Source organism: Danio aesculapii, chromosome 8 (genome assembly GCF_903798145.1).
Source record: "Danio aesculapii chromosome 8, fDanAes4.1, whole genome shotgun sequence".
Taxonomy (NCBI): Eukaryota; Metazoa; Chordata; class Actinopteri; order Cypriniformes; family Danionidae; genus Danio; species Danio aesculapii.
Genome location: NC_079442.1, coordinates 3,764,786 through 3,779,785, shown reverse-complemented (window position 1 = coordinate 3,779,785; position 15,000 = coordinate 3,764,786). Strand labels below are relative to the sequence as shown.

The 15,000-nt window shown below is 36.6% G+C and overlaps 2 protein-coding genes across 2 annotated transcripts in view; both read right to left on the bottom strand.

Annotated features, from left to right (window-relative positions):
* Positions 1-11,228, bottom strand: part of acsl2 (acyl-CoA synthetase long chain family member 2) — a 56,594-nt gene extending 45,366 nt beyond the window's left edge. Inside the window, exon 1 of the mRNA XM_056463028.1 lies at positions 11,011-11,228. The gene's annotated coding sequence lies outside the window, so the exon portion shown is untranslated. The remainder of the gene's footprint in view (positions 1-11,010) is intronic.
* Positions 11,229-11,713: 485 nt separating this feature from the next.
* prkg1l (protein kinase cGMP-dependent 1, like) overlaps positions 11,714-15,000 on the bottom strand; it is a 54,884-nt gene continuing 51,597 nt past the window's right edge. The window contains exon 19 of the mRNA XM_056463036.1: positions 11,714-12,094. Within this exon, the coding sequence (XP_056319011.1) occupies positions 11,996-12,094 (99 nt within the window). The 3' untranslated portion in view covers positions 11,714-11,995. The remainder of the gene's footprint in view (positions 12,095-15,000) is intronic.

Below are 15,000 nucleotides of genomic sequence, written 5' to 3'. Positions count from 1 at the left end.
TCAAATGATAGAAAGTGTCTCGTCTGACTAACACCCATTACTGAAGAACACCATTAGTGTGGGATTCTCACATGCAGCAACAGGAAGCAAATATCTTGCGGCTGCGATCCCAGGGTGTTGTTACTTCCCGTGCAGAGCAGTTAAACCACATTTTAGTTTGTTTAAAAGTTGTAAAATGCTGCTAATTAAAAGAGGTGTTATAAAACAGGTTGTAGTTCAAAGAAACCTCAGGCAGCGGGACGTTTCCAAGCTCCTGTGCAGGTAATCTTTCGTCAAGGGTCATTCTGGCACACTAGGCCTGCACAATTAAACGTTTTAAAATCAAAATCACGACTGAAAAAGTGCGATTTTTATTCCATGTGCTAGGGCTGGGTGATATGGGCAAAATATTATATCCCGTTTTTTAAGGAGGAATGACGGTATACAATATATATATATATATATATATATATATATATATATATATATATATATATATATTGTGATATCTATATCTATATATATATTTACTGTGATATCTATATCTATCTATCTATCTATCTATCTATCTATCTATCTATCTATCTATCTATCTATCTATATATATATATATATATATATATATATATATATATATATTGTGATATCTATATCTATATATATATTTACTGTGATATCTATCTATCTATCTATCTATATATATATATATATATATATATATATATATATATATATATATATATATATATATATATATATATATATATCCAGTATTTTCCTATAAATGGTTACTTGAGAATCAAAGCCTTTATTAAAACTTTATTAAACAGTTTTTGAGCAAAATATAATTCAAACACAGGGGTTTCCCTCCCTGTTATTATCATCATTATAATTATCATTGTTATATTGTTTTTTGTTGAAAAAGTAGACAACAGCGAGATATTAATATGGAAAAAGAAATGTTTGGTAGAAAAATGTTTGGTAGAGACGTTAAACCCAGGACCTGACTCTCTGTAGTCATTAAAAATCCTAACGTAACGTTTAACCCCAGCATCCTGGCCAAAATCTGCCCGCTGGTCTCTGTCCATCATGGCCTCCTAACATCCCCATATCATAATTGGCTTCATCACTCTCCTCCTCTCCACCAATATGCTGGTGTGTGGTCTGGCGCAATATGACTGCCGTCGAGTCATTCGGGTGGATGCTGCACACTGGTGGTGGATGAGGAGATTCACCCCAAAATATGTGTAAAGTGCTTAGAGTGTCCAAATGTAATATAAATGTATATAAATGTAAGAAATTATTATTATAAATCTAATTTGGACTAATAACTGTGTCAAGGTGCAAACATTTAGTCTGTAAAACACTATGAATGAGTGAAAACCTCTGCAGATATTCTGACTCTTGTTGGCTAGTGTCATTTTCCCGCCATTAGTGTTTATGTTTACCTCTATATTCACCTTCCAGCCAGTAGCAGAACAGCAACTACTGGAAAGGCGGGGCTAAAGATAGTAAGGCCCCATCTAATTGGTCAAATTTAGATAAACAACCAATGCATAAAATAAATGTATTTTATCACTCATCTGCAATATGTAAATTGCATATACTATTATCGCGATAACAATCATTTATCGATATATTTTGTTTATGATAGTGATATAAAATATGTAAAGCGATTTGAGTGTCCAGAAAAGCGCTATATAAATGTAAGAAATTATTATCATATTGACATCTAGTGTATTTTATTTCCTACTATGAAAGTCGATGGGTACCAGCAACCAGCTTTTTTTTTAAATATATCTTCGTTTATGTTCAACAGAAGAAATAAATCACATGACAAAGTAAATAATGAGGTGAACTATCCCTTTAAGTTTGATTTTTGACTAAACTGTCCTAGCTGTAAACATAACATCGCCTGTAGGGCTTACAACGGCAACAAGTTCAGCGCTCTGGAACAACGGGCACATTGTTAAAGCTGAAGATATTCAGCAATCAGGAACATCAGTTCCCAAGTGTGTAAGGTAAAACCTCAGCAGTTACTGAAGGAATGCAGGTGAGGGAAAAGAGATGATCAGTTGTGTGAGGATGGAGAACGGCAAGAAATGGAAAAGAGAATATTATTGGAAAACAGAAACTCAAACGCGTCTCACATTTACCTCAAGACAAAATATGTACTGTAGATCTCCACAATAGCTTCTATCCAAAGATGCTAATTAAATGTATCCACAAAACTGGAAAAATCGCATAAAAGATGTGCGAATAAAGCAGTGTTTCCATCCGGTGAGTCAAAGAGAGTAGAATAATCACTTCCTGATTAACTGGCGCCAAATGTAAACAATAAAAATGGAATTTGCTGTGGTAGGAGAAGCTGCGTGAATCTTTTCCTTATTTAATAAATTACTTGAGACAAAAATTGTGCCTCAGAAGACAATGCCGATGCGCAATGACTGCATGGTGGCGTTTAAAGGCCTTAGACGCAGAGCACAGATGCTCTGGACAATGCTCTGGAGGTGATTAATAATATAATAACACTAAGGGTGTCACGATTTCGATTTTTAATCGAAATCGATCGAAATTCATGCTTAATCTCGATTATCGAATCAAAAAATGGAATCGTCGATGCTGCCCCGCCCCTATGTCACGTCAGCAGCAGCTTGACTTGCCAAGCGGAAAGAAACTCACGCATGCGCGTCAACCTAACAGCTACAACAGCCACGAGACAGCATGGCAACTGCAGACGCAGGAGACCCATCGAAAGAAATTGAACCCCCTCCTCTTTCACTGAAGTCGCCGGTGTGGAAGTATTTTGGATTTCCAGTGAGTTATGTTGACAACGTTCGTGTTGTCGACAGAAAAAACACAGTTTGCAAGCTCTGCAATGTGCATATACCACATTATTCCACCGGCAGCACGACTAACATGGCCGGGCACCTCCGCAGGCACCACAAAAACATAGATGTATCTGTTAAACCGACAAGTGTAACACAAACTACTCTCCCGTCTTCATTTGGAATAAAACTTCCAAGCATTTCAACACGTGCAAAGGCAATTACAAGCGCGATAGGAGTATTTATAGCCGCGGACATGCGACCTTATTCAGTGATAGAAAACTCTGGTTTTCAGCATTTAATTAACGTGCTAGAACCGCGCTACGAAATGCCATGTAGAACGCATCTCACAGCTACGGTGATGCCCACCATGTACAATAATGTGAAGCAGAACGTTATTAAAGTGTCATCAGTTACAAAAGAAATTTTAGATGGCATGTTATTTTGTTTAAGTTTCCAATTGACTGCAGATATAAGTTATTGTTACATTATATTGTTAATAAACATTTTATATTTGACAATGTAGTGTGTGGTACATTGTGAACAAAGGTCAGATGTTATTATATTGCATATACGTCTTAAAATGGCATAGCTTGTGCTTTAAAAAATTTTTTTGTTAAAAATCGAGAATCGAATCGAATCGTGACTTTAGAATCGAAAATGTAATCGAATCGAGGATTTGGAGAATCGTGACACCCCTAAATAACACTAATGCTAAAATGATTAAGGCATTGTAGAAAGACCAAAACAACATTTCAGATGTTCTACAATGTGCTCAGCCTGCTGGTTTTTCCATTCACACACATTTTCATCATCATATGATCATCATCAAAATCATGTGACTTTAATTCGCATACTGGAATTTCGGCAAAAGTGTTTCCATCGTAGTTTTTTCTTATCGAATAAAAAGTTTATCCTACTCAGTTTTGTGCATACGTTTTTTATACGTTTTCTATGTGCATCTTGGCGTTTCCATCAACCGATTTTTTATGCGTAAATCCAAAATGCTAATGTTTAAATGCTAATAGCTAATGTTTCATATTTTTGAATTACTGACGAGATGTGGCAATGCCATGTTAAAAGGTCACCTACTGTTCGCCCAATCAGCGACGTTGACACCACAGATATGCAAATAATTTTACGTTAACCTGAGGTTTAGGATTGTACAGTGTGAAACATCTGTTAATGAATACCCAGGATTATTCATTAACCCTATATATATAGTATAAGCAGCGTGAAATGTGATTACGTATAACCCAGGATTCTGTTTATCCGGTGTTTAGGATGACCCAGGGTTAGCAAGTGCATGTGTGAGTAAAGCGTTGCAATGTTTTACATCCGAATTCCATTCATACTACTCACAATCATACTATATAGAATGTACATATTTGATGGTGGTGTAGTAAATTTTCACAGTATGTCTGATAATACGTTTTCTTCTCGAGAAAGTCTTATTTGTTTTATTTCGGCTAGAATAAAAGCTGTTTTTAATCTTTAAAACCACTTAAGGCCAATATTATTAGCCCCCTTAAGCAATATTAGTTTTGGATTGTCTACAGAACAAACCACTATTATACAACGACTTGCCTAATTACCCTAACTTCACCCTAAATAACCTGGTTAAGCCTTTAAATGTCACTTTAAGCTGAATACTAGTACACTGTAAAAAATCTAGTCAAGTATTATGTGCTGTCATCATGGCAAAGATACAATAAATCAGTTAATAGTAATGAGATATTAAAATCAACGTTTGTAATGTTGTGATTCAACCCTCAGCTGGTTGCTTTTAAATATCCCTACAGGAAATGAATAGGAAAAAAAATCTGAACTAAAGTGTTTGGGGGAGGGGTGTGTGTCTACTAATACAGTCTATTAAGTCTCCTAAGTAACGCAATGTAATGAGGGTCCTGAAATGGCAGGTTGACAGGATGTGATGTCATATGAAATGGGTTTTGGAAGTGGCATTTGAATATTATGAGGAACGGGATCCCAGCGCCTGTCCAATGGTTAATGAATGAGAAATGAGTGGGGGGGGGGGGTTGTATGGCCGAGTGAATGGCCCGGGTGTTCTCCGGCTGTGATTCCCCAATGAAGCATGAAGAACACACAATCACACTCAAAAGGCTTGGAGAGCGGAGGGAACTGGGAATGGGGAGGGTGTTGCATCACAACAGACAACATTAACTGTCTGGGAGCAGAAGAGAAATGAGGGAAGGCAGTTTATTATGACGCTCAGTGGTGTAAAGTAACGAATTACGAAAGAGGGGTGCTTTCACACCTAGTCGTTTGTTTTGGAACCCTTAGCTCGGTTCGTTTGGGCATATGTGAACACTGCAATTGCGCTCTGATCCACGCCAGAACAATCAGTCCGAGGGCGATTTCACGCCTATAGATCAATTGTTTTGGCCCGAAACAGGGATTGAAATGGTTACAATGTTGCATTTAAATCTTGGTGATATTCCCTTTCACACGACAAAGTGTGAAAAGACTCAACATCGCATATCTAGCACACTTTGCGATATCGATGCTAAAACAATATATTGTGCAGTCCTATTGTGAAAGCATTAAAAGTGTCCAAGAACATGCAAAATTATTTCATGCGATGACCGAGAGACTGTTAGACTGCATGTCACTAACGTGAAGATGAAGGTTGCCCATTATATGATGACTGAAATCACCAAAATGGCCTTAAACAAAAACTAAATGCACTACAGAATATTACGTTTTCAAACACTGGCACAGTGACTGTCAGCTGACTGTTTGACCGATTGACTAACCCACCCTCCTCCTTCCCTAAACCCAACCGATAGTGTTTTCAAAAGCATGTCACTGATTTGAAGATTATACGATGATAAAAAACACCAAAATGCCTTAAACAAGAACTAAATGCGCTACAGAATGTTACGTTTTCAAACACATGCATAAACTGCATACATTCAGTCAAGTCAGAGTTTAAAGTGCATAACCATATAATTATATCGCGATATGGTCAATCCTGTAACATTGCGATAAGCTAATTGTGAAAGGCTTTAAAAGTGTCCAAGAAGATGCAAAATTGTTTCATGCGATGACTGAGAGAGTGTTTAGACTGCATGTCACTGATGTGAAGATGATGGACGCCTACTCTATGATGGTTGGCTGCTGTTGACTGACTGACCCACCCTCCTCCTTCCCTAAACCCAACCGATAGTGTTTTCAAAAGCACCAATTGACCTGCCCACCCACTTCCCTATCGATGCTGAAATGATATATTGTGCAGTCCTATTGTGAAAGCATTAAAAGTGTCCAAGAACATGCTAAATTATTTCATGCGATGACCGAGAGACTGTTAGACTGCATGTCACTAACGTGAAGATGAAGGTCGCCTATTATATGATGACTGAAATCACCAAAATGGCCTCAAACTAAAACTAAATGCGCTACAGAATGTTATGTTTTCAAACACACGCACAAATTGCATGCACCCTATCAGTCAAGTCAGGGTTTAAAGTGCATAACCATATAATTATATAACGTATGGGGAAAACCGGAGCACCCGGAGGAAACCCACGCGAACGCTGGGAGAACATGCAAACTCCACACAGAAACGTCAACTGACCCAGCCGAGGCTCGAACCAGCGACCTTCTTGCTGGGAGGCGACAGCACTACCTACTGTGCCACTGCATCGCCCCACGCCTACTATATAATGACTGAAAGTCAGAGTTTAAAGTGCATAACCATATAATTATATCACGATATGGTAAATCCTGTAACATTGCGATAAGCTATTGGGAATAGCTTCAAAAGTGTCCAAGAAGATGCAAAATTGTTTTATGCAATGACCGAGTGAGTGTTTAGACTGTATGTCACTGATGTGACGATAATGGACGCCTATTATATGATGACTGAAATCACCAAAATGGCCTTAAACAAAAACTAAATGCACTACAGAATATTACGTTTTCAAACACTGGCACAGTGACTGTCAGCTGACTGTTTGACCGATTGACTAACCCACCCTCCTCCTTCCCTAAACCCAACCGATAGTGTTTTCAAAAGCATGTCACTGATGTGAAGATGATGGAGGCCTATTATACGATGATAAAAAACACCAAAATGCCTTAAACAAGAACTAAATGCGCTACAGAATGTTACGTTTTCAAACATATGCATAAATTGCATACATTCAGTCAAGTCAGAGTTTAAAGTGCATAACCATATAATTATATCGCGATATGGTAAATCCTGTAACATTGCAATAAGCTAATTGTGAAAGGCTTTAAAAGTGTCCAAGAAGATGCAAAATTGTTTCATGCGATGACCGAGAGACTGTTTAGACTGCATGTCACTGATGTGAAGATGATGGACGCCTACTATATGATGGTTGGCTGCTGTTGACTGACTGACCCACCCTCCTCCTTCCCTAAACCCAACCGATAGTGTTTTCAAAAGCACCAATTGACCCGCCCACCTACTTCCCTAAACCCAACCAACAGTGTTTTCTAAAGAAATCCAGAAAAAGAAAAGCCCTTGTCTGACTTTTACCACATTCTCACCCTGTTATTTACTTGTTTATTTTATTTTTTGAATTCTTTTTCTAAGCTGCTTTCTGGAACCGTTCTTCACTGGACTCAAACTCCGTTGTCATAGTCAACTCCTCTTTGTGTCTCAAGTCTGCTGACATACGAGCTAAGCCACTGGGGAAACTGATAACAGAAAAGTCGTCCATTTGGACGCAAGCGGTCAGCTGGTAGCGTGTAAAGAAACAACGTCATACCGCCCCGTAGAGTTCATTTTAAAGACGAAATGCAGCCATACGTACTTCTGGCTACATAATTCACGTTCTCCAGAAATGTACATAGGGCTACATTATTAGAATGAGCCTGTGTTGGATGTATGTAATACAGCAAAAAGTAACTGTGTCAGCCACTTTAGTGGAAGTAGGATGTGGTTTTTTTTTACACCTGAAAAATATATTGCTATATTTCACAATATCAGAAATGTTTCCTGCAGGGACAACGCATCTCATCCTACAGGTTGTTGTTTTGTGTGTGTGTTCGTCTGTGACTCCCAAACCATGACTCACTTAAAGCATTCTCCCTACCAACAGCAACAAGACTGCAAAAACACACCACTGTATTCTGGATGGTGTGAATGTGTAACATCAGAACTATTTTATTCTGCATGACTAGACATGCCACACACACACACACATGCAAAACATCTAAAGCCTCGCCAGTCATCTGCGGGCAAAACTGGCTCTGCATCTCAACAGCACTTTCTGGCAATGTTTTCTCTGTGTTTATTCCCTTGAAGTAGTACAGCAAGCGAATCCACACCCTAATGACTGAATCAGTAGATAAAATTACAGAAAATAAAAATATCTATATGATCTCACACCGACAGCTGGTCCAAACCAAATACATATTGGATAAAAAAAAGGGTTTTGGTTGGAAAAAAAAAAGAAATGCTTAAATACTATGAGCCCTATCACACACCCGGCGCAATAAGGGGCGAGACGTGTATGATGCGATTTGCTGGTATTTTCAGACCAGCGCAACAGTAATTTTCACATTTTGCACCACGTTGTTTAAATAGCAAATCTATTTGCACAACTCTGTGGACTCATAGGTGTGCTAGTCTAGAAAGGAGGTGTGTTAAGGCGCAATGTTGGCACATTTCTATTTTGAAGAACTGAAATAAACCATGCCATTGACCAACTAAAATCTGCTCTAAAGTCCAGCACAGAGCGCGTTAGTTATGGACCTATGCACGTCCAAATGATTGCTGAATACATACAGGATGTACAGCAATACACAAATATCTTTACATATGAAAAAAAAGGATTAAAATATTACAAAATTATTATTTTCTACATAAATATAAAAACCACTGCCTCCATGCCTTCATCTCGGGGGGGCTTTTTTCAGTTTATTCATTCATGACAATTTGCATTTGTATAGCCTTAGAAAAGCAGCATGAAATGTCATCCTATAAGAACTTATTTAAATCTATGCATTGTGTTATGTTGTGTTTAGGCTCATTCAAATTTTTTTTTAAATTATTAAAAATGCTCTAAATATTTGTAATTTTTATTGATCTACCAACGTTTGGTGACCCTATAGAACAAAATGTTTCCCACTGGCCACTCATCTCTATACCCAGTATGGTATTGTTTGGTCTGCGTAATTACGCTTTGTTGATTTCTGCTGTTTGAGAGCTTTGGATGATGCTTGACAGATTATATTTAGCAAAGTCATTTTACCTGCATAGTCTGAAGAGTTTTTATTTTCTTTTTTAAAATAGTTTACTTGTACTGTCTGTCCCACTATACGCTATGTGTGGCCATTTATTCTCTGTAGTCTTTGGCTGTTTTTATTAATATTTTAATGCAGCTATTATTGTTTTGTGCAGTTCTGTGTTGTTTTATGTAGCACCTTGGTCATGGAGTAATGTCACCTATATAACAGGCAAAATGTATATATTTATTTATGTTAATATATCGTTATTTATTTATTTTCTGCATACATTTTGAACTTTTTATCTTTCAGTCAAAAAATAAATAAAAAGATAATGCAGTCAAACTTTTGCATCCCTACAGCTCAGGTACTGTAAAATGATGTACTTTAATTTAGTCCACTCTATTTCACCAAGACCAATCATTTATTTACATACTGATTCAGAGAAGCCAAGAATAAACGCACACTAATATTGGACAGAAACACAGATAAACTACACTTGTACATTAATCAAAATATTTTGCTATATAATAAGTTAAACACTGTTGCATGTAATATATATATATATATATATATATATATATATATATATATATATATATATATATATATATATATATATATATATATATATATATATATAGCCTAAAACCCAAAAAGTTATGGTAACTCAAACCATTTTTTGAGGAAGTCGATTGCAACAAACCATTTAAGTTCAAAAACTAAATCTAATGAGTACTGTGAGCTTAATCCATTTGAGTAAACAAAGAAATTTTAGCACAGTAAAACCCAATAAATTAAGAGAACTCAAACCACTGAGTACTGTAAACCCCAATAAGTTAAGGCAACTCTCACCATTTGAGGAAACTGATTGCTACAAACTATTTAAGTTAAAAAAATCTATGAGTGCTGTGAACTTACTACATTTAAGTTGAAGTAATGAGGTATTAATTAACTCATTACCTTCAACACTGAGTTCATAACTCTTTTCAAATAAGTAGAATTAACTTTCAGTAAAATTTGAGTTACCTACACTCATTTCATTTGATAAAGTTGACTGCACAGTGTACGTAATGTTTGAATGCCATTACAATACAAGTAGTAAAGTACAAAAATTGCAAACGTTACTATAGTACATTGATGGATTTGCTCTTCAGTGTTTGGACTCTCAGTAGTGATTTTTAAACCACACTGAACTGAGCTAAACTGAACTGAACTTAAACACTACAAACTGAACTACACTGTTCCTATTTACAATGACCTTTTATGTCAAGCTGCTTTGACACAATCTACATTGTAAAAGTGCTATACAAATAAAGGTGAATTAAATTGAATGGTAGCTACCACATGGTATCTTGATGTCACAATGTGTCACTTACCATAGTACTAGCAAAGTCCCTTTAATGTGTATTTTAGAGTGTTTGCGACTTGTTCCGTGTTGCATGTTGTAGTAGAGTTAATATAATAAATTTAAGTTTGAAAAAATGAAGGTTTCACCACTACGTGTGTGTTGTCAAAATATTTATTTATGATGCAGTATTGACGCGAATTACAAGGTAATCATACATCTTACAAACGTAATGTTATTTCTTGACTAATAAAGAGTTTTCCATTTACTTAAGTCATTTCTCAAAGCGCGCCTCTACGTGTTTACAAAATACGTGCACGTGTCACGCGCTGACGCCGAACTATAAATCAAATTGGACGACATAATTTCACATAAAAACACTTCAGCCACTCAACATGACGACGTAAAGATTGTTTTCACAGTAAACCACCGATGTGGAGGTAAACAAACCAAATGTCGAACTAGAAATAAGAAAACGAGCGAGTGATGACTGAATGAATGAAGTGGAGTCCATTGATAAACTTCATAAACTCAATCAAATGCTCAGAGTAGTCAAAAACTGCAACGTTTGTTTACATGTGCACAAAATCGCTACATATGCAACATAGAGTAAAGTTTAAAGAAACAGGCTCTTACCTGTGTGAGTGTGTGAAATCTGGGTCACCCGTCCTCCAAAAGTTCCTCTATTCTCCTCACTGCAGTAAATCCCCGCGGGACCCCAGAGCCAGTGTTCAGTCCCTCACAAACACGCCCTCGCTCCCCCCTCCAGCGTCAGCCTGTCCTGGGACAAACCTCAGCAAACTTCTCACACTATTCACTATATTTCCTCGTTCCTAATACTCTTTAAACTACCTAGATTTGTTTATTTGTTTTCTTTTTTGCAATCGTAACCGGGAAGTGATTTGCATGTCACGCAAGTTTTCATGTTAATGTAACTCCTCGGGATTCACCACACAATGTATATGCTAATTACATCCTGTCATGTGCCATTTCATTTACAACATGTTTTATTTGCTGTTTAGTAGTAACAAAATTTATCTTTTCTTGTGAGAAAGCTCACACATGGTACTTTACTTAAAATGATCCTGATTAAAAACAAAAATATTAGATTCTATATTTCACTATTGGGCAGTTTCTCATAGGGACAGTTAATAAAAGACAAGTTTCTTCAATTAAATTCTTTCCGAATGTCCTAATGGTGGATTCTATCCTTAAAATAAGTTCACGAGTAGTCTAAAATGTTCAAAACTTATGAATGTTAAAACAAATATCTTTATATTTTTTTAAAATGTATTTCATATGAAATAAATGCTTCAGGAATCATCTGTGATTGCATATCTTAGACAGACATTTGAAGTGTGATGTAATTCCAATGTTTGTATTAGTTTTCATCTTAACAACTAACTCAAAAGTAAATGCAAAACACAATATATTTCCAAAATTTAAGTCCCAATAAGTCTGAAAGGGCATGCGCTGCGTATAACATATTCTGGAATAGTTGGCAGTTCATTCCGCTGTGGTGACCCCTGATAAATAAGGGACTAAGCCGAAGGAAAAACTGAACGAATAAGTCCCAATATTTTTTTTCTCCAGTTTACATCATCCATCACTATGGCAAAACTCAAAAGTCTATATCCCAGGCAGGATCATCCAATGGCGTTGCTTCAGAGTCGGTTTCTGTCAAGAGTGATGTTCCTCCACAATCCGAGACATGGGGAACCTGTAAAATAGTTACATTTCTTTAAACTGCACAGCTGCGCCTTTTTAAAAGGCAAGATATTCACAAAACATTTTTATCGTACCACTAAGAGTTCTTCTACACTACCTGACAAGAGTCTTGTCGTCAATCCTCGTTGTAAGAGCAACAAAATTATAACTTGAGTTCTAGTTGTTTGGAAAAGTGGCAGAAGGTAGATTTATCTGCTGAATCATCTGTTGAACTGCATCCCATTTATTAAAAATACTGCAGAAGACCTACTGGAACCCGCATGAACCCAACATTCTTATAGAGATCAGTCAAGTTTGGTGAAGGAAAAGTCATGGTTTGGGGTTCCATTCAGTATGGGGGCGTGCAAGAGATCTGCAGAGTGGATGGCAACATCAACAGCCTGAGGTATCAAGACATTTGTGCTGCCCATTACATTACAAACCACAGGAGAGGGCAAATTCTCCAGCAGGATAGCGCTCCTTCTCATACTTCAGCCTCCACATTAAAGTTCCTGAAAGCAAAGAAGGTGCTCCAGGACTGGCCAGCCCAGTCACCAGACATGAACATTATTGAGCATGTCTGGGGTAAGATGAACGAGGAGGCATTGAAGATGAATCCAAAGAATGTTGATGAACTCTGGGAGTCCTGCAAGAACGCTTTCTTTGCCATTCCAGATGACTTTATTAATCAGTGATTTGAGTCATTCAGAGATGTATGGATGCAGTCCTCCAATCTCATGATGGAGTCAGACACAATATTCATTCTGTTTCCACTGCAGCATGACCACATATTCTATACTGGACATTATTTCTGTTAAGTGACGAGACTTTTGTCTAAGCAAAGTCCTTACTGTCTTTAAGACCTTACTGTCATAATTAAATAATTAAAAATCAAGGCATGATCATATTTTATTTTGGTAAAATAAGGTATAAATAAATTATTATTTGTTGTTCCTGAAACTTGGATAGGAGACAAGACTTTTGTCCGGTAGTGTAGATAGCAGATAAAAGAAATAGCTAAGGGTTCCTCTTTAAACCTATTCCTAGTGAAACCTAGTGAAAATGAAACCCCCAAATCAAACCCAATCATTTACTCACCTTTGACATGTTTCAAACCTGTTGGAGTTGTTTTGTTGTGTTAACCACACAAAAGAAGATATTTGAAGAATGTTGGACACTGGTATCTATTGACTTTCTATAGTAGAAAAAGCAAGTAGTATGGAAGTCTATGGTTACCGATTTTCCAACATTCAATATGTCTTGTTTTGTGTTCAGCAGAACAAAAAAACTCAAGCTGGCTTTGGAAAAAGTCAAAGATGAGTAAATGATGACAGAGTTAAACATGTTTGATGAACTATCTCTTTAAAGAGTAAGGGTGGGTCGACCGTGTTGCTATGAATGATGTCATCATTATTACTAATTATGCAGGCTGATGGGGGACTGGCTGTCAAAGATTTATTCATAGAAACATTATAGAGCACAATCATTTGTTGCCACATTTAAATAAAATTTAAATAACTCCTACTAACATTTCACAGATTTAGCAGCTAGTGCTAAATGCTTTGTGAAAAGTCCTAAATTCTGACATGGCTATTATTTTATGATTTTATCCAAATTTTCAAGTTACTTTTAGTCTTTTAAAGTAGAGTTTTACCATGTTTTAATCCATTTAGCCAGTCTGTTGTATGCTCCTGGCAGGAGCACTTTTAGCTTAGCTTAGCATAGATCATTGAATCGGATTAGACCATTAGCCTCTCACTCAAAAATGACCAAATACTTTTGTTTTTTTATATAGCTTGATTCTTCTGTAATTATATTGTGTACTAAGACAAACAGACAATGAAAAATTGCTATTTTCAACGCTGATATAGCTAGGAACTATACTCTGGCATAATAATCAAGGTACTTTGTTGCCATACCATGGCTGCAGCAGGCACAATTATGATACACAGCGCCTAAAAATAGTCAAAGATGAGTAAATAAAGACAGAATTAAACATTTTTTGGTGAACTATCCCTTTAAGAGTAAGGGCGGGTCGACCATGTTGCTAGGAATGATGTCATCATGATTACTAACTATGCAGGCAGTGATTGGCTGGTAGGGGACTGGCTTTCATATAATTATTCAGGAAACATTTTAGAGCACAATAATTTGTTGGCCATTTAAATCAAGTTTAGGTATCCTTTTCACTACACCTAGCATTTCTCAGATTTAGCAGCTAGTGCTAAAACTCTTTGTGAAATCATTTTAAAGCAAAAGTTTATAAGTCCTAAATTTAGGACTGACATGGCCATTATTTTGATTATTTTATCCAAGTTACTTTTAGACTTTTAAACTAGAGTTTTACCATGTTTGAATCCATTCAGCCAATCTTCAGGTCTGGCAGGAGCACTTTTAGCTTAGCTTAGCATAGATCATTGAATCGGATTAGACCATTAGCCTCTCACATAAAAATGACCAAATACTTTTGTCATTTTTTTATATGGCTTGATTCTTCTGTAATTAAATTGTATACTAAGACAAACAGACAATGAAAAATTGCTATTTTCAACGCTGATATAGCTAGGAACTATACTCTGGCATAATAATCAAGGGACTTTGACGATACCATGGCGGCAGCAGGCACAATTATATTACACAGCGCCTAAAAAATAGTCAAAGATGAGTAAATAAAGACAGAATTAAAAAATTTTTGGTGAACTATCCCTTTAAGTTAAGAGTAAGGGCGGGTCGACCATGTTGCTATGAATGATGTCATCATGATTACTAACTATGCAGGCAGTGATTGGCTGGTAGGGGACTGGCTTTCATATAATTATTCAGGAAACATTGTAGAGTACAATAATTTGTTGGCCATTTAAATCAAGTTTAGGTATCCTTTTCACTACTCCTGGCATTTCACAGATTTAGCAGCTAGTG